Genomic DNA, 19,875 nt, shown 5'->3' on the forward strand with positions numbered 1-19,875 from the left:
AAGAAAATTAGTATTGTGATCCACTGCATTTTGTTTGCAAGTGTTCCCTTTCCATTTTAGATGTTAACAATTTGTCAGTTTTACAACATGCACACTCGAGAAACCTGTACTGGCATTGGTCTATGGCAACCACGAAGCTACCATTTTACCATTAACAACTCAATTAATGCACTTTCAGCAAGGAAATATTCTGTCCCCACTCAGCCTAGCCAAAGGCATCTGCAGTCCCACATCAACATAGTTGACTTGGAATTGCCTTCTGACATGGCCAAGCAAGTCACTCAAACACTATGTAACTTATCAAAAAGGTGGCCAATCACAACTTGCATGAATCAGCAATGAATGCCAGCGTTACGAGGAGAGTCTAGAAGACACTTCAAGAAGGTGGTGGAGTCTCTGAATGATTTTAAGGCAGATTTAGACAGATTCCTGATGAACAGGGGGCTGAAAGTTTATCAAGGTTAGGCAGGAATGTGGAGTGATCAAAATTTTGCTGAACAGCACGGCAGGCTCAAAAAGGGCTAAGTGGACTACTCCTGCTGCTAATTCATATTTTCCCACATACCAGCGACCGAAAACAAAGTATTTGCGGGAAATCATAACTGTTTCCATCACTAATAACAGTAAACATGTTTAATCTATGTCTTTGCTAATTAAATCTTGTTTCCCAGCTGAATTTAACACTTCTTAAAAATGTTTTAAGAGTGCAATATACTGTTGCCTAGGATATCAATAATAACTCCATTGTAAGTATGCGCCTCATTGCACTTATTCTGCCACGAAGTTACATCAGGCAAAAGAGGAGACAGATACTGCTGAGCTTAGACAATTACTCATTAGACGAACAACTGATGTGTTTCCTGGATTAGATAATGTGCAATTCAAGTTAACACCTTCATTTATGAATAATGAAGCAGGAGATGAACTTCTTCTCAAGCAGCTGGTATAATACGCTGCTCACTTTTGCTTCCTTCAGTCTTTTTATGAAAAGTTATGCATGCTCCAGTTAAAATATTTAGCATTTTTTCTATTCAGTGTTAAAGTCCACAGTACTTACGTAAAACTACATTGGCATAATTGTAAATAGGCACAAAAATGCCCTTTTTAATATTGTGACCCAGAATCCAAAGGTGACATTTCATTGAGGAAATATATTTCTTTTTGCACCAAAAGCAGAATTCTAGCTTTAATACCATTTCCTCAGCAAGTAGGCAAGTGACTGATGAGGCCTCATTGTTGGTTTCACAAGAACAATTCAACAATACTTTAGCATATTTACAATAGAAAGCCATTCACCTCAGTTTTTTTGCCAGAACCAAAAATTCACCATTTTAATACAGAAAAAATCCCTCTATTTGATACTACTGGGATTTTTCCAATCTCCAAAGCTAAGCAATTAAAATATAGTTAAAGTGTACAGGAAAAGGAAATAAGGGAGATAGAAATGAGTTCTCATATTACTTTGACCATTGTTACAGCAGTAATTAATACCAGTTTAAACAAACTCCATCAGAAATGACATTTGTGTACAGGTTAATTACAGCCATTCTTCTCAAAAGAGACTTGTGTTTGTACTCCTTCTCTACACTCAATAGCTGGGGCATTATTCAATGACAGCCGTGCTTCAGTTTCAGAACTAGCTACAACATTTACTGCAGGTAAGTCCTATCAAAGAGTCATAGAGATGTACAGCACAGAAACATACCCTTCGGTCCAATTTGTCCATGCCGACCAGATATCCCAATCCAATCTCAACCCACCTGGCAGCACCCAGCCCTTATCCCTCTAAGCCCTTCCTATTCATGTACCCATCCAGATGCCTTTTAAATGTTGAAATTGTACTGGCCTCCACTACTTCCTCTGGCAACTCATTCCATACCCGTATCACCCTGTATGAAAAAGTTGCCCCATAGGTCTCTTTTATATCTTTCCCTAAACCTATGCCCTCTGGTTCTGGATTCCCCCACCCCAGGGAAGAGTGACTTTGTCCATTTATTCTATCCATGCCCCTCATGATTTTATTAACCTCTATAAGGTCACTCCCAGTCTCCAATGCTCCGGGAAAACAGTTCCAGCCTATTCAACCTCTATAGCTTAATTCCTCCAACCCTAGCAATATCCTTGTAAATCTTTTCTAAATCCTTCCAAGTTTCACAACATTTTTCTGATAGAGACGAAACCAGAATTGCATGCAATATTCCAAAATTGGTCTAAACAATGTCCTGAACTATCAAAACGTAAATACTGGTTCAACCCTACCTTTTGGAATACAAACCACACCAGACATGGACAAGCACAACCAGTTAGGACTTAACTTAATGAATAGCATATCCAGCTTCTTAAAATCAGGGATCTATCTTTATTTTAGAGAAGATACCACACAGCAAAATACATTAACAGTTTTTTTTAAATAAAATTTCGGAAGACAAATGAACAGCTTATCAGGCAAGCAACTTACTGTTAGGTTTTACATTAAGATATTCAATTTCAGGACAAGTTATTTTCTGTCCATGCACTATGTAAACATACTGTGTTATGATCCTACTCAGCTTGACAGGTCAGAACTTTTATTTTGGTTTTAACAAATCTCACTGAACCGATAGCACGTGATGCTGCTTTTTCAACAAATCAGAAGTTTCTTACAAAAGGATTGAAGACAAAAACAGAATAATTCAAACTGTCTTTATAATACAAATTCAAAGATTTTAAACATCGAGCAAAAGCATAATCCCATTATACCCGAAATTTTCCTTTATAAAATTGAAGGTAAACTAAATGTTTGTATCTTGTTCAAAACATCTTAGGTACAGTTCTCAAAACCCCGCTCCTGTACAGTATCAAAAACAAACTGCATAACATCCATGTCAACATTTCTGTATTTATAACCTCAATACTTTTAAGCCATTTAGGACTTCAGTTGGTAACGAGAACTACAATCACTTCTTTGGAGTTTTCATACACTTGAGCTTCACAGCACTTTGCTGAAACAACTTCTGGGTCTTTATCTAGTCTGGAACTAGCATTAACCTGTCCGTCCAAGAATTTAACATGCTGTATGCTTCTCTTTTCAGAAGCGGTGGTCTTAATCATCCTGTTCCCAAGGTCTTCAAGGACAAAAACACTACCCAAAGTTAAAAGTGAAACTACAAGTCTCCCACTTATGCGTGTTTCCCTTAAGCTTAGAAAAAAATTTCAGAACCCTCTAACTATTTGAGGCCCATTATTTACCACGCTGAGTTTTGAACCATCTAAAATAAATAATAGTCCAATAGTGCAGAAACCCATTCATTCTACAGTCAGACTTCAAAAATTGTTTATACAATAAACTGTCACAGTTACAAAAATATTTACAAGTAAACTATTAACCTCAGACACACAGAACCTATAACCCTTTGCTATCCCAAAATCCTGGTTACGAACTGAAGCAGACCCAAACACCCACAAGTCTTAAACGGTAATGTCTCTACCGCTGGGCCAGGAGGCTTGGGTTCAAGTCCCAGCTGCTCCAGAGTTATGCAATACTATTTCTGGGCAGGCTGATTAGAAATATATTTGAAGTATTATACATATAAATCCTACAATTTATATCACAATATCACACATCAGAAATTATAACAGTCCAGAAACCACATCAGATCCATTTTAAGTGAATATATGGAATGTAGATGTTTAAAAATTCAGTCCATCGTTAACCTCAAATATTTTTGCATTAACATATAGAAAAACAAATGCCTATCTTTTTCCATCTGAAAATTCCTCAATGACCACCAGAAAATATCCCCAGCATGTTTAAATCATGTAAAGTATGTTCCCCCAAATTAAGCTAAACATATGAGACATTAGAATTATTTAATTAAAATTAATGGGTATGATGCACTTCTATGCAGGAAGCAGCTTTTTTTTTTAAGCATTCACTGAAAGAATCCAAATATTGCAGCTCAATTCTCCCAAAGAAGCATACAGAATAAACAGTGAAGAAACGAATCACATTTACAAAGATGAGACAGTTATGCCACATCAGATTTTTGCTGGACTAGTAGATATCACCAGTTACCTCCATATTGCTTCCTATTGCATTCACAAGCCCACTAGAACAGGATGTGTTCCAAACTGACAAGATAGTTGAGGAAATAAGTACGTTTGACATTATCTGTCACACCAGGACCTCTATCTAGCTTTCCAACACTGGTTCCAGTTGCCAGTATTGACTCTGCAAGCTCCCCTCACAATTCCCATTACCCAATGCTAGCATACCTGATACAAGCAATGGCAGACGCTTCGCAACTGTGGAGGGAACTCGGATGAGGAATTAATAATTGCATGGAAAAATCTCTCTGTCATTTGCAGTAGATTTCGTTGATTTTCATCGAGGCTTTCATTTGGCTCCAACCTGTGGAACAGTACTGATTTTATCATCTTTATTTAAATGCAATGAAAAGCCCACACAAAACACAGAACAATGTTAAAACTTATTTTTGCACATTCATCTATTATGCATTGAAATCAGGTCACTGCTTTATTACTGCTTTATCAGTCACTCTCTACATGTGGCTTCAGTTACCCATTGTGTGCGTTATACCTAACAGGTGACAGCAACACAAACTTACATCAAGTGTTCTGGATTAGTCAATACCATAAATTCGTATCTCCAGATCAAAAACAGACGATAAAAAGCAAAAGGTATGGGTCAAGCAAAATCAAGGCAAAAATTGTCAACAGGTTACTGTTGAAATTGGCACCAGTACAGGTAGGAATACCTCGTAACAGGTTAAAAACAATTGAATTCCCTCCACTGGGATCTCAAATCCAGAATCTATTAACAGCTCAAAGATGGTACATACACCTGAGTCTCATATGATATACACATATACTCTTGTACCATAATAACCCAAGTCGGTTTCTTGGTGTCTCAGAGGTATTTGTTCAGTTCTTTCCTCTACCTTGATCCAATTGTTCACCACATTCTCTGACCCTGCATTCCCAGACACACTAATTGGCTTCAACTCTGCATCCACTAAGCCAAAGGACTACAATTTATTAAATCAACTTTTCTGCTCTCACTCTCTTCCCCACCCCTCACAATTCAACCCTGCAGTTGCCCTATCCATCGTCATTCTACAGCTGAGTAGCCATAAACTACTTTTGGAAAAATCAAGTACTTGGTATCATGAACAAGAATGTGTTGGACTAAGCTGTATGAAATAGGAACAGCAAAGATTTAATCTCAGGCCCATGATGAATTATTTCCAAGATTTGACAATTGTAGGCTGCAAAAAGTAGCCTGCTTATACATACAATAAGAGGAGAGAGAAAAAGTTAAGCTTACACAGGGCTCTGGTGCCTGGTCGCGAATTAGTAATTCCCACCTCTTCATATTTGGTCTCAGACGAGTCAACCTTCTCTGGACTGCCTCCAATATCTTGCTCTAGATAAGGGACCCAAAACCATTCACAGTATTGAACTGTGGCCTAACTCGTCCCTTGGATAGTTTTGGCAAAAACCTGCCTACTTTTATATCTCATCCCCTGAGAAACAAAGGCCAACATTTCATTTATCTTTCCAATTGTTCACTCAACTTGAATCGTAGTATTTGCTAATTCACGGACAAGAACTCCCAAATCCTTCTGTTCCATATCTTGCTGCATTCTTTCTCCTTTTAAGTAATATTGAGCTCTTCTATTCTTCCTGCCAAAATGCATAACCTCACATTATTCCACATTATATTTCATCTACAACGTTTTTGCCCACTTAACACTGCAGACTGTGCTATCCTCTCCACTTGACTTATTACCTATTTGTGTATCATCCACAAACTTAGTGGAAGTACAATAAATCCTATGCATCCACAAATGTGCCAAAAATAAGTAGCAAGAAAATCAATATTCGCTGTCAAAAATCATGTATCCATGAAATTTTCAACCATTTAACCTTTTTTTAATGCACTTGAAAATTTCATCATTCGCGGAGAGTTTTCAGGAACAGAACCCTCACAGATATGGAGGAATTACTGCATATTGACTACTGTTATCCAAGTAATTAACATATATTGTAAATAATTGTGGTCCCAGCACTGATCCTGATGGCACTGTACTAGTCACAGCGTGTCATCCCTTATCCCAACTCACTGTCTTCTATTAGTTAGCCTTCTGAAAATCCAAATATATTACATCTGCTGCTTCCCCTATATCTACCCTGCTTGTTATCTCCTCAAAGAATCCTAGTAAATTTGTCAAGCATGATCTTCGCTTCATGAAGGTAAAAACAATGACTGCAGATGCTGGAAACCAGATTCTGGATTAGTGGTGCTGGAAAAGCACAGCAGTTCAGGCAGCATCCGAGGAGCAGGAAAATCGACGTTTCGGGTAAAAGCCCTTCATCAGGTTTAGAGGCAGAGTTTCTGAAGGGTGGGGAGAAAGTAGCATAGAGTACAATAGGTGAGTGGGGGTGGGGATGAAGGTGATAGGTCAGGGAGGAGGGTGGGGGAAGGTAGCAAAGAGTACAATGGGTGGATGTGGGTGGGGATGAAGGTGATACGTCAGAGAGGAGGGTGGGGGAAGGTAGCAAAGAGTATAATGGGTGGTTGGGGTGGGGATGGAGGTGATAGGTCAGAGAGGAGGGTGGAGTGGACAGGTGGAAAAGAAGATAGGCCAGTAGGACAGGTCATGGGAAAGTGTTGCTGACTCAGATTGATCCTATTATGCATTTCTAAAAGCTCTGTTATAGCCTTCATAACAGACTCTAACATTTTCCCACATAACAGGCATCAAGCTAACTGGTCGATAGTTACTTGTTTTTTTTTGGCCTCTTGTCTTTTAAATAAATGTATTATTTTTCTAAACTAAGGATTCCTTGAAGATTATGACTAGTACACCAATAGCTGGGTAAATGACCCTTCAAAGTTTCCTCACTGAAAAGACAACGGCAGACATTGTCTTTACACGTACTTTAGTTGTTGACAAGGGTCCACATGGTAGACTGGTGAGTAAAATTAGACCATGTGGGATTCAACATTAGCTTGCTGATTGGATACAAAATCGGCTTGAATGTAGAAGAGTGCTGTTTTTCCAATTGGAAACCTGTGATGAGTGGTGTTCCACATGGATGCGGTGCTAAGTCCACAGTTGCTTGTCATTTGTGTAAACAATTCGGATAAGAATTTAGCAAACAAGGTTACTAAGTTGGTGTATGGTACTAAAATTAGTGGCATAGTGGACAGTGAAGAGGATTATCTAAGATTACAAAGGGATCTTGATCAATTGAGCCAATGGACTGAGTAGTGGCAGATAGAGTTTAATTTAGGCAAGTGTGAGGTATTTCACTTTGGTAAGACAAACAAGGCAGGACTTAGACAGTTAACAGTAAGGTTCTATGGAGTGTTGTTGAACGGAGAGATCTTCGGGTTAGGTACTTAATTCTTTGAAAGTTGTGCCACAGGTCAACAGGGTGGTAAAGGCAGTGTTTAGCACACTTGTCTTCATTGCTCAGACCATGGAGTTTAGGAGTTTGGATGTTGTGTTGCTGTTGTGCAGGATGTTGGTGAGGCCAATTTTGGAGGACTGTCTACAATTTTGGCTGCCTTGCTATAAGAAAGATATTATTCAATTGGAAAGGGTGCAGACGAGATTTATAAGTATGTTACTAGGACTGCAGGATTTGAGAGGAGAGGCTAGGACTTTTCTCACTGAAGCGCAGGAGGCCGAGAGTGACGTTAGAGAGGTTTATAAAATCATGAGGGGCATAGATGACGTAAACATCGAAAGGTCTTTTCCCCAGAGTAGAGGTGATCAAAACTACAGAGTATATTTTTAAGGTGAGCGGAGAAAGATTTAAAAGTAACCTGAGGAGCAACTTGTTTACACAGGGTGGTCCACTTGTGAAAAAGATTGAAAGGAGAAATGATAGTTGCAGGTACAGTTACAACATTTAAAAGACGTGCACAGGTATATGAATAGCAAAGGTTTAGAGGGACATGGTACAAAAGCAGGCACATGGCAACTGTTTAGTTTGGAAAACTTGGTGGGCATGAACAGGTTGGACTGAAGATTCCACTTCCATGCTGTAGGACACAATGTCTTTATTCAAATCGGAACAACCTTTCAGCATTTTAACAAGATTTAACACCTAGGCTCGTGATCAAGAAAGCTCAAGGAACACCCTGGTATTTTTTTCTAGATCAAGACCGACTGCATCAACAAGTCACAAAATCTATTATAGCAATGGTACCACTTTTCTTGAAGAATGGTGGGTGATGAATAAGAGTCACACAGTAGGTCAATACTTTCAACTCATGGAGATGTGGAATTCCTACTTTGACAGTTTACAATTAGTTGCTTGGTAGTGCAAAATTTGACTACTGCTGTAAAAATATGTCCTGTTAAAGCTTTTTATCTTATACTCAATCACAAGATTAAATTTCCTTGCTTTTGCAATATCTTTTTCTAATAATATACCATTAAAATATCTAGATAAGTTATTTTTTCTGTGATACAACAAACAATATTTTAATTTGAACAACCTCTCAGACCATATCACTGACAAAGAAAGACAGTTCTCACCTGGTGGGATCAACCTCAAAGCTAAGGTGCTGTTTCTCAGGGTCCTTAAGTACAGTTTTTAACAATGGCTCCAGCAGCTTCTGCAGATACGTAGCACCATAGACCTAAAAGCAGCAAGAGAATAAATGGTTAGCTGGCTAGGTAGAAATAACAAGTGTACCCTAGATGTAAACCTTCCCAAGGTCCAACTTGAGATGTGTCAATAAACTTGGAGCACTTCAAAAACTGTGGCTCCTATGCTGCAAGCAGCAGCACATCATACGCATTTTACAGTCATGCCTGTCCTTCAAAACAGACATGCTAGTGAGCCTTCAATTCACAACAAGTCTATTAAGGAACTACATCAAGACTGTCACTGGACTTCTAATGACAAATCCTTTGCAATATTTATCTTCCAACTTAAAATTACCAATCAATTCATCAATTTAAGTTTGAAATCCCTGTTCATTCTATTGCTGTCTCCTATATTTTAGGGGCAACAGTAAGCTTATTTAACCGAAATCTTTGAAGTACATAAACTTAACAGTTAAAGGCAGAATGCTTGTTCTCAATGTTTTAATTATCCACTGGAACATCCCAATTATACCTGGCTTCGAGTAGTCAGTTTTAAAATTAGTTTCAATACAAACAAATTTCAACACTTTAATAAAACCATGTAAAAATAATGTACAGGGGTTTGCACTATTCATTGCTCCGAAATTCGATGTATCATCTCTATTTTTTAAAGGGAACAATTTTCAGTAATCATTCAGCTGTGTTACATTCATGTTATTTTGGCATGCGGCCAACAATTCATTCATTAATTCTGACAGAAATAAACTGGTTTTGTTCTTTCGCTATTGGTTGGATTTTTCTGAAACATATCTCCTAAGCATAACAAGGACCCCATCCACACATTTGCAGACAAGCGCAAGGAAATCAAACCAATATTAAAAGACTCAGCAATACTGTTAACCTTATGACAAGCTAACGTACAGGATTCCTGCTCCTCACTGCCATTTCATTCTTTCCATCTAATTCACGTTAATGGATGAGGAAAAGTTAGATAGCTTGCACTAAATCAGGAAAAAGTAGGGGGAACATGTTTCTGGATAAATGGAGTAAAAGAAACGGGACCAACAGGAGTACAAGATTGGCCAAATGATGGGAAACTAAAGAAAAAAAAGAACCAAACCGCAGATGCTGGAAAATTGAAAAAAAAACCAAATTGGTCAAGAAACTTAGGTCCGGCAGCATCTGTGGAGAAAGCTGAGGTAGATTTCAGGACTTTTCTTCAGGAACCTTGTTGGTGTAAGGTATGTTTTGGATATAGGTTTGCTCGCTGAGCTGGAAGATTCATTTCCAGACGTTTTGTCACCCTACTGGGTAACATCTTCAGTGGGCCTCCGGGTGAAGCACTGTTGATAATTCCTGCTTTCTATTTCTGTGTTTGGGTTTCTTTGGGTTGGTGATGTCATTTCCAATGCAATGTCATTTCCTGTTCTTTTTCTCAGAGGGTGGTAGATGGAGTCTAACTCGATGTGTTTGTTGATAGAGTTCCGATTGGAATGCCATGCTTCTAGGAACTTTCGTGTGTCTCTCTGTTTAGCTAGTCCGAGGATGGATGTGTTGTCCCAGTCAAAGTGGTGTCCTTCCTTATCTTGTATGTATGGATACCACAGAGAGAGGATCATGTTTCGTGGCTAGCTGATATTCATATATTCTGGTGACTAGTTTTCTGCCTGTTTGTCCAATGTAGTGTTTGTTACAGTCCTTGCACGGTATTTTGTAAATGACATTAGTTTTGATATTGCTAGTAGTCTGTTAAGGGTTTTTCAAGTTCATAAGCTGCTGTTTTAGTGTGTTGGTGGGTTTGTGGGCTACCATGGTGCCAAGGGGTCTGAGTAGTCTGGCAGTCATTTCCAAAATGTCTTTGATGTAGGGGAGAGTGGCTTGAGTTTCTGGACATGTTTTGTTTGCTTGTTTGGGCTTGTTGCTGAGAAATCTGCAGACTATGTTCATTGGGTACCTGTTCTTTTTGAATACACTGTATAGGTGATTTTTCTCTGCTCTGCGTAGTTCCTCTTCCTGATATATGTTCATAATCTAGACCCCGATGTCCAGGACATAATTCCAAAATATGCAGATGCTACTCAACTTGTAGATATCGTCAACTGTGAGCAGGACAGCATACAATTTAAAAGGACAGATACGTTACTGGAATGGGCAGGAAAGTGATGGCCAAATTTAATGCAGAAAAGAAAGAGCAATTCATTTTGGTGGAAGGAACATCAAGAGATAGTCTAAAACATGGTTTCCAACTCTCAAGGTAATGCACATGCAGACAAGTGGAAGGACAGGTTGCAAGATATATATACTGTAAAGGACCTTGGACTTCATAAATAGGGGCAGAGAGTTCAAAAGCCAAGAGAGTTTAAAAAGTGAAAGTAAAAACACAAATGCTGGAAAATCTCAGTGGGTCTGGTAGCATCTGTGGACAGAAAACAGAATTAACATTTCGGGCCCAGTGACCCTTCTTCAGTTGAACTGAACATGCCTCCACCACATTCACAGGTAGTGTATTCCATACCATTTTCTCACTTCATTCTTTGCCTCATTTGCACATCCCTCTAAATCTAGAACTCTCGTTCTCTTTTTCTTCTACATGAGAACTGCTTCTCCCCATCTCCTCTACCCAGTCAGCTCTTCATTTTGAAAACCTTTATCAACTCTCTCAACATTCTTCTCTATGAGATATGTCCAAAGCTTTTCAACCTATCCTCAATGACATTTCTCATTCCTGGAACCATTCTTGTAAGTGATTTAATTCCTCAAATGGTTCTCACTGCAAGTGTATTGGACAACTACCTGAAAAGGAAAAAGGTGCAGGGCTACTAAATTGTGGCAGTGGTACTAACAGAATTGTTCTTGCACAGTCAGCACAAATGCAATGGGTTGAATAGCTTTCTGCTGCATTGCACTCTATGAAATAACTACAGATCATGTACACACTGACTCATACATAAACCTGAGCTCCTATGGAGCTTAAAAAGAGAGACACCTCAAACATATTACAAAAATCAGTTGAAGGTATTGCGCATGGTCAGAGGATGTAAAATTTTAGAAAAACTGGTTTATTTAGTTGCTGCTGCTAAATTGTGTATCATGCAATCCCTATCTCAAAAAAGGCCCATAGTCTCAGTAATGGACCATAATTAGGGGTTAATGATAGATTTACGACGTGGCAAATTCTGGAGTCAATTCAAACATGGTTTCTATTACTGGCAAACTTTGTTCATAGCTTAATTTTTAAATCCCTAGCTCTTCTAAACCAACCAGCATAATTATAACATTTCTGTTCCCCCAGAAGCATTGTTTCATCAAATTAAACAGTCATAAATACTTGTAGGTACCTTGAATGCAATGCTTTACCCAATCAACGATACAAACAACTAGTCACATACTACTAACCAAAGGCCTTTACAAGCATAAAATTGGTATAGATTTACCTTAAAACAGAAAGTCATTATTTTACTGGCAAGGCTGTTGCCCCTAAAGAGGGTCTGCATGGAATCTGCTAGTTCAACCTCTTTAGAGAACATATTCCAAAGCAACTGATAGAGAAGATGGCGCGAGTCAAACAATGTCACTAGCACTCGAGCAAGTTCATCCTGAAAGGAGAAAACAGGTATTAAAATTAATTACAGATTTCTATTAAATAATTTAGGATGGTGAATAAACTACTACAAAGAACAAGCAGGGTTAATGCAAAATGCCAGTGAGATGCAGCAAATAATTGGGTTCGGACAGGAGTCTTGAAAAAAACACTTCCTGTCTTAAATGTTTTATTTCAAACTACCTCCAGCATGGCCAAAGTCATGACCACTCAACACTTCCCCATAAAAAAATACGTGAAATAAAAAGTGTAATTTCAAATGCAGACAAATAAAGAAATGATTAACTGATAACAGCACTTAAATATTTTTGAAAGGAGTCAGAATTGAAGATTTTCTTGTCCTTGGAATTTGTCTCACTGTTGGGCCAGCATTTGTTGCCCACTCGTAATTGCCCCTTGAACTGAGTGGCTTGCTAGTACCAGATAAGAGTCAAACACATTGCTGTAGATTTGAAACTACATGTAGAATAGGATCAAGGGCGGGCCACAGATTTCATTCCCGAAAGAGTAAACATGCAAGACACAGGCTTGAAAAGTTGGATACAATCTGAGAATAGGAAGCTGACTTGGAGGCTTAATTGGTAGAGAGATGCAGCAAGAAAAGTGCATGGACAACCTTCATCCTCCAGCCAGGAACCTCTGGTTGGTCAGGGTATTACCATAAAACAGAATGTTGTGTTTTAATACACTGTCACAAAGCTAGTCGCTTTTTCTTCCAAAAGCTGTTCCTTGGCTCAAGGAGACTCTGTCCTTGAGTTTTTTTTTCAGAGGAACAATATACCTGGCCAGGCTCCAATCAGTATGGTTTGGTACAGAGATGAAAAGAATTTTGAGAAGCCTTTTGTTTATATGTAAACACATGAGACTTCAGGCCAAAGTGGTCATGCTTTAGAAGTGACCTTATAATGAAAGGGGAGCGGTCAGCTCTCTAGCTGAGCTGAGCAGTTTTAATTTGGGCTTGAACTAGAAAGTTCAACAGGGGGCTATGTGGAAACGCTCTTTCTGCCTCTCAACTTCAACCTGTAAGCATGTGTTCCATTTATACTGGTTTTTAAAGGAAGTTTGCTTATTGGGATTGTTGCGTACATTTGGAACAGCATAACTAACTCTAGCTGGATAGGTTGAGTTCTGTAGGGGCTCTTTATAGTGTGTGTGTTTCATTGTGTAGTTTTGTGAATAAAGTTTTGTCTGTTTTAAAATCTAGTAGTCAACCTAGCTATCTTACTCTAGGTAATTTTCACTGTACACTTACCAAAACAAATTGCAAAGTTATGGTGTGGGGCTGCCTGCATAAGAATATTTTGAGTGGTCTGGCCTAGTCCATAAAAATACATAGCTTCTAGCATGGCTGACTGCTTACATTAAATTGATTTCCAGTGTAATTCTTTGTGCAGTTTGGATTATTTGATAAATGTTGTCCAATAGTAGAATCACATCTAATGGTGAAAATATTACTCCAAGACTTGCAAGCACTAGTTGCTTGAGCCCAGTCAGCATGCTTCTCACTGTCAATGGCCAATGGGACACGGCGTTTGAAGAGAGCTGACAGCCAACTGGACCCAGAGCCTACATATCTGCCTTCACACTGACATTAAATACAGATCATTTTACTAATTTTCATTTTGGCAAGCTAAACATGGTTTTGGCTTGATGACAATATTCTGTGTAGAAAGCTACACTTAAATATACTGTGAAGTAATAACGTGAGGTAAGCTTTATGCGTTGCTCAAATACGAGACACACTTTCATCTTCAAAGGTAATCAAAAGGTAGGCTGGGCATCATTTAAGGCTGAAGGTGGTAGACATAGGCCCTTTCATGAGTTTTTGCAATACAGAGCAAGTGATAATTTGATCAAGGTTGCCATTATCATTCAGGATAATTTTGATATCTTATCTTAGCATCAAGCTATTGTGGTGAGCTGTATTCACCAGGGACCAACCAATCAGCTCCCTCCTCTCATGCTGTACAAACTGTTATCCCTTTTCCAAGCCCATTTCTTGCATCCTAGAACTAATGAGTTGAAGATTAAAAGATTTCTCTTGCCTTCTTCTTAAGCAACATTTAAGTTTTATACTATCAGTGGATAAGGTCTAGTTAATATGCTCAAACAAAATGAAGGAGCTAAATTCAAGAACATTAATGGTACACTAATTTGAATGGAATAGCAAGAAAGCAACTTCACGCTTCCCGAAGGACTGCTTAAATAACTGCTGACCTGATGGCTAATACCACAGGGATAGGATGTGCATTTAGAAAAAAAAAAAAGAGTGCCACTTTCGATTTAGAAGCAGAGCAGTTAGCTATTGACAGATCTGCAAAATCATCACTTCAGCTCCATCATCACCCACCACCAAGGTCTCGAGCGTTTTATACATGTTATGTGGGCACTACTCGAGTTTTTTGACAATCCCCAATTATACAACTGGGTGACAAGCTGCACCACTTGTGACAGCAGTTAAGAGCAAACTGAGTTGTGTGGAGCTGATACCATATATGGACTAGATGAGTAAGGATCCTCAAATTGTCACAGTTGAATTTGAGGTTCAGATCTCCAGACTACTAGCCCTCAGCAAGTGCGTTTTCTAATTTGCTTTTGGATTTGTACAAGCTGAGGTCTCCATGCAAGAAGCAATATATTGAAGAAACCCTTTCTCAGTAGTGGACATCTTTCATAATGAAGGAGAATCCACGCAGATCATGTGTAACAACCTTTTTGAAATCCGTCAATAGATCATTTCATGACTCCAGGTATAGATGCTTGAATTTAACCCTTTTTCTCCCGATTGTGCAAACTTAATTATAAGTTTCTAATTAGACGATGCTGGCAGCCTCGCAGTGCAGTTGTTTGACCATTGAATAAAAATTAATAAAAGATCATAGTAGGCCTCTTTGTCAAAAAGGTCAATTAAATCTGTTTAAGAAGTTTTTCAAATCCAACTTTCTGCTAGCTTCTCCTGGCAAGAATGTGCAGAAGTCAAGATATAGGCCTAGTGCTCAGCTCCAACCAAACCTTAGCTACAGTGAAGCTGGCATAAGCAAATCACCACCAAAAAAGCAATGACTAAAGGACTACTTGAAAATCGTCTCTGCTCAAAGCAGTTGAAGAATTACTGCAATCAGATTAAGAGTGCAATTTACTCGTGTTGATGTTTTAAGCTTTCCTACCTGTTGGTTGAGATTTGTGACTGGCCCAATGGAAGTCTGTGGTAAAAATGAAGAATTGCATTTTTTTGAGCTACATCCATGCAGTATTTGTAATGAAAGTGCAATCTGTAAAACTCAACTGTGGAAACTAATTTATAGGTCAAGTGTCGTCCAACTGTATGAAACCTGCCCCGGATGGGAGGGGAAAAGCAGTTTTAAAGGAAAGTCAACACCCAATCATTCTTCCAGAGAAGTTACCACAGAACTTAAAGGTGCCTTGACTTTTATTTCCCTTTGGTGAAATGCATGACCTCTGCATTCCACCATATTACGAAAGACATGGGCAATTGAAGAACTTCTTCTAAGAGTTGTTTTAGTAGTAAAAGCGTGGGTGAGAATGGTGGGGGGTCAAGTGCAGTGAAAGCAGAGGGGATATTTTTTCTCCAAATCAGCATCCCGTTGTTCAATGGCATACTATTTTGTACTACTACAATGCTACATGTACCACTTAAATGCAGCCTACCTCTGACAGTTGTATATGGATGACAGTACAATGTTGCAAGTTATGGATTAGCCATAGAGTCAGAGAAACACCCATCACAGAAACAGACCCTTTGGTCCAACTCAACAATCCCGACCAGATATCCTGACCTAATCTTGTCCCATTTGCCAGCATTTGGCACATATCCCTCTAAACCCTTCCTATTCATATACCCACCCAACCCTTGGTTTACTGCCTTATCTGACTGATCAGCAAGTATATGTTGAATGGAGAATTGCAGTTTATCATATTAAATTGCATTCAACTTTTAAGTATAAATGACTATTTAAAACTGTTCAATACAATTAAAAAATGCACAAATGGGCGTGGGGGTGGCAGGGAGGTGAGGGAGAATGTAAGCATACTGAAAGACAATGGGTAAAATGGGAAGGGGGTGTAATTCAATAGCCATGATCATATTGAATGGTAGAGCAGATGTAAAGGGCCAAATGGACTATTCCTGACCCAATTTACTATGCTTTTACGTAACACTCAAGGTGAACATACCAATAACAAACATGGTGAAAAACAAACAAGCTGTCTGGCCCTTCTCTAAACTTTCTTCCCATGTCTTTCAGGCTACACAAATTAACTGACAGTTGTACTTACCCAGTATGATCTCGGAATGAAATTAGAATTCCAGTGTTTTGACCATCACTTAGTGGTGATATGAATTATTCTCGTAACATGTGCAACTAAGTTGATTGGAAATATATAGCAAAACATAGCCATAGAGCAAAACTGGGGTCGACAAAATAATTTAACCTTCATCTGTAATGAGTAAAATTTTGGTTTATCCAAGTAATGACAATTTAACTGCTCCCTCACTCTCCACACTTAGAAGCACTTAAGGAACAACATGTTACCAATGTCATGTACATAAGTGCATTCTGGAAACCATCAGTTCGGTAATGTAATAGTCAAGTATTTAGACAAGAATTTTAAGCTTCGTTGCCACCTACAGGCAATGTCATACACCACATGTTTTTCATGTCATCAGTTGCAAATTTCTTAAGTTTCATCCAGTTGTCCACCTACCATCCTAGCAATTGCACAACATGGCAAAGTATTTCACTAAACATGGCAGTCAGTGTTTTATAAGTTTGGCTACAATAAGCTCAAAAAGGATGCATGGAAAACCCATAGATGCTGAATTGAAGGAAGCAGGCGTCCCCAAGGTTCCTCTAAATTTGCTACACTTATGCTCTACATGAAATCACTCCCTACTGTATCCAGAATATTTCCAAAACAAACACTAATTTTAAGTTAAGTGAACCAACAATTTGTTGATTGTTGGAAATGTGGGATCTCTATAAGTTGGACCAATCAGCAAGACTGCATCTAATATCCAAAGAGGTATCCACTCATACTGTAAGGGAAGGTTTAAACTGGGGTGCACAGATGACATAGGAGACATAAAAATGTGAGGAAGAAAAGTTGGAAATTAAAGCTAGATAAGTAAAAAAAGTCCAAGTGGAAGACAGAAGAAACAATAGCTCACAGCTTTGCGGGTCATTGTACAAAAGAAGTTTTTAAAAACACCAAAATCTCTGAATGCACAGAGCATTTGTAATGAGGTAACCAAATTATCAGCATACACAGTTCTAAACTGGTATGATAGGACTGTGATTACAGAAACAAGACTGCAGGGTGACCGAAGATGGAAGTTGCAATGGTTGCAATCTTTAGGACAAACAAGCACAAACAGAAAGCATGTGCAGTGGCGCTGTTCCAGAAAGATGAAATCAATGTGGTGGTGAGAAAGGGACAGAAATACTATACATGCAGCTAAGAAGTAACAAGAGACAGAAAACATTTGTGCACGTTATCTCCCGGCCTCCAAAAGTCATAGTAGGAAATTAAAGATGCATTGACCGGAAACAATTTAAGTTCAACATAGCAAAAACATGCATGTATCATGGGCAACACAGTAATCATGGGTGATACCAAAGTCCATATAGACTGAGTAAACCAAGTAAGCACTAAAGCTGAGGAGAATGGGTTTGTGGAATATGTTGAGGATGGCTTTCTAGTGCAGTATGTTGAGAAGCTAACGAGAGGACACGCTACTTTCGATCAAATATGTAATTGCTATAAAAGATAGGATTTTACGTTATACTTGAAAGTGAGGCAGTTTAATCTGAAGCAAGGATGTTAAACTTGAATAAGGAAAATTATGAAGTTCTGAGGCACAAATTGGCTGAGGTGGATTGGACAAATACAATAAAGCACACAACTGGACATAGGCAATGGACAGTCTTTAAAGAACTCTTAAGTTATGTACAGCAACTATTCATTCCTTCAAGGTGTGAAAACACAATATCAGAAAGCCATTTTATGAATTGTAGAAGATTAAAAGAAAGGCTTGTATGAAAAGGTCTGGAATTTAAATCAGTCTAAGGATTGGGAGGTTTTCAGAACACAGCAAAGGAGGCCCAAGAAACTGACCAGGGAGAATAGAATGTGAATGCAATCCAAACAAAACGAAGACTGCAAAAAAAGCTTCATGTATGCAAAAAGGACACGTTTGGCTAAAATCAATGTGAGGAGAAAGTGAGGACTGCAGTTGCTGGAGATCAGAGCTGAAAATGTGTTGCTGGAAAAGTGCAGCAGGTCAGGCAGCATCCAAGGAACAGGAGAAGGGCTGAAGAATTCCTGAAGAAGGGCTTATGCCCGAAACGTCGATTCTCCTGTTCGTTGGATGCTGCCTGACCTGCTGCGCTTTTCCAGCAACACATTTTCAGCTAAAATCAATGTGAGGCCATTAAATGCAGAGTCAGGAGAATTCATAATGGTGACAACAGAAACATAGAGAAGCTAATTATTACTTTGTGTCTTTTTTCACTGAGGAAGATTCAAGAATCTCCCAGAAGTAGTGATCCAAGTGACTGAGGAGAATAAGGATTTGGATAAAGTAGTATTAGTAAAAAAGCTGCACTGGGGAAACCCCCGAGTTAATCGTTGACGAGTGCCTGGACATGAGTGTTGAAGGAGGCAGCGAGAGAGATCACCAAAGCATTGGTGATAATCTTCCAAAATCCTCAAATAACTTCTGGAAATTGGAAAGTAGTAAATTTTGCCACACGACCTACGAACAGAGTAATTTCATGACAAGGGAGAAAATATGGAATTCCAGACCTAGCCTGACATCGGCTGCAAGGGGAAAGTGATGGTCTACAATAAAGGAAGTGGTAAATAGATACTTAGATCATAATGATCCAATTGGACACAATAGGGTTGTACTTACAAATGGCAAATCATTTTGACAAACTTGCCAGAAGTTTCTTGGGACCTTCTTAAAGTTGATAAAGGGGAGACCAATGGTCATATTCTATTTTAATTTGCAGACAGCTTTTGATCAGATTCATCAAAGCAGGCTGGTTAGCAAAATTAAAGACATGGGATATGAGGTAAGGCACTTACATGATTAAAGGATTAGCTAACAAGCAGAAAACCTTAGGAATAATTCCATCGTTCATTCTCACATTGGCAAACTAGTGGGGTACTGCAAAGATCAAAGTTCACAACAGCTATCAATGATTTGCATGTGTGGATCAACTGCAATATTTCTAAACTTGCAGACAATACAAAGTTTAGCAGGTGAGTACAGAGTAACCTCGATTATCCAGCATTTAATTTCGGATTATCCAGACAAGATCGCAAGGTCTTGATGCTAGGCTAAACTGCATTATCTGACATTCGATTATCCAAACAAAATTCTCCTCGACCATGTCGATCGGATAATCGAGGTTCCTCTCGAAATGGGCTCTTGCCCATGGCCGATTGAACGTAATGTGGAAAAATGTGAAGTTATCCACGTTGGGAGAAGGAACAGATGCACTGAACATTTCTTAAATGCCAAGGGTGTTATTTAAATAGTGAATAATTTGGAAATATTAATATACAAAGGCATCACGGTCACCTTACAAGTTAGTCAGTAAAGGCAGTGTGCAGGCACAGCAAGCAGTTGGAGAAAAT

At 38.8% G+C, this 19,875-nt stretch overlaps 1 protein-coding gene across 10 annotated transcripts in view; it reads right to left on the reverse strand.

Moving 5' to 3' along the window:
* nf1a (neurofibromin 1a) overlaps nt 1-19,875 on the reverse strand; it is a 334,372-nt gene that overhangs the window by 189,726 nt on the left and 124,771 nt on the right. For 5 of the 10 annotated variants that reach the window (XM_043718253.1, XM_043718246.1, XM_043718248.1 and 2 more), the window contains 4 exons: nt 15,378-15,413; nt 12,044-12,205; nt 8,556-8,659; nt 4,255-4,390 (listed from right to left, as the gene is read on the reverse strand). In XM_043718253.1, the coding sequence (XP_043574188.1) occupies nt 4,255-4,390; nt 8,556-8,659; nt 12,044-12,205; nt 15,378-15,413 (438 nt within the window). The remainder of the gene's footprint in view (nt 1-4,254; nt 4,391-8,555; nt 8,660-12,043; nt 12,206-15,377; nt 15,414-19,875) is intronic. The other 5 variants (XM_043718251.1, XM_043718252.1, XM_043718249.1 and 2 more) reach the window with 1 other exon arrangement.

The sequence above is a fragment of the Chiloscyllium plagiosum genome, chromosome 28 (genome assembly GCF_004010195.1).
Source record: "Chiloscyllium plagiosum isolate BGI_BamShark_2017 chromosome 28, ASM401019v2, whole genome shotgun sequence".
NCBI classification, from domain to species: domain Eukaryota; kingdom Metazoa; phylum Chordata; class Chondrichthyes; order Orectolobiformes; family Hemiscylliidae; genus Chiloscyllium; species Chiloscyllium plagiosum.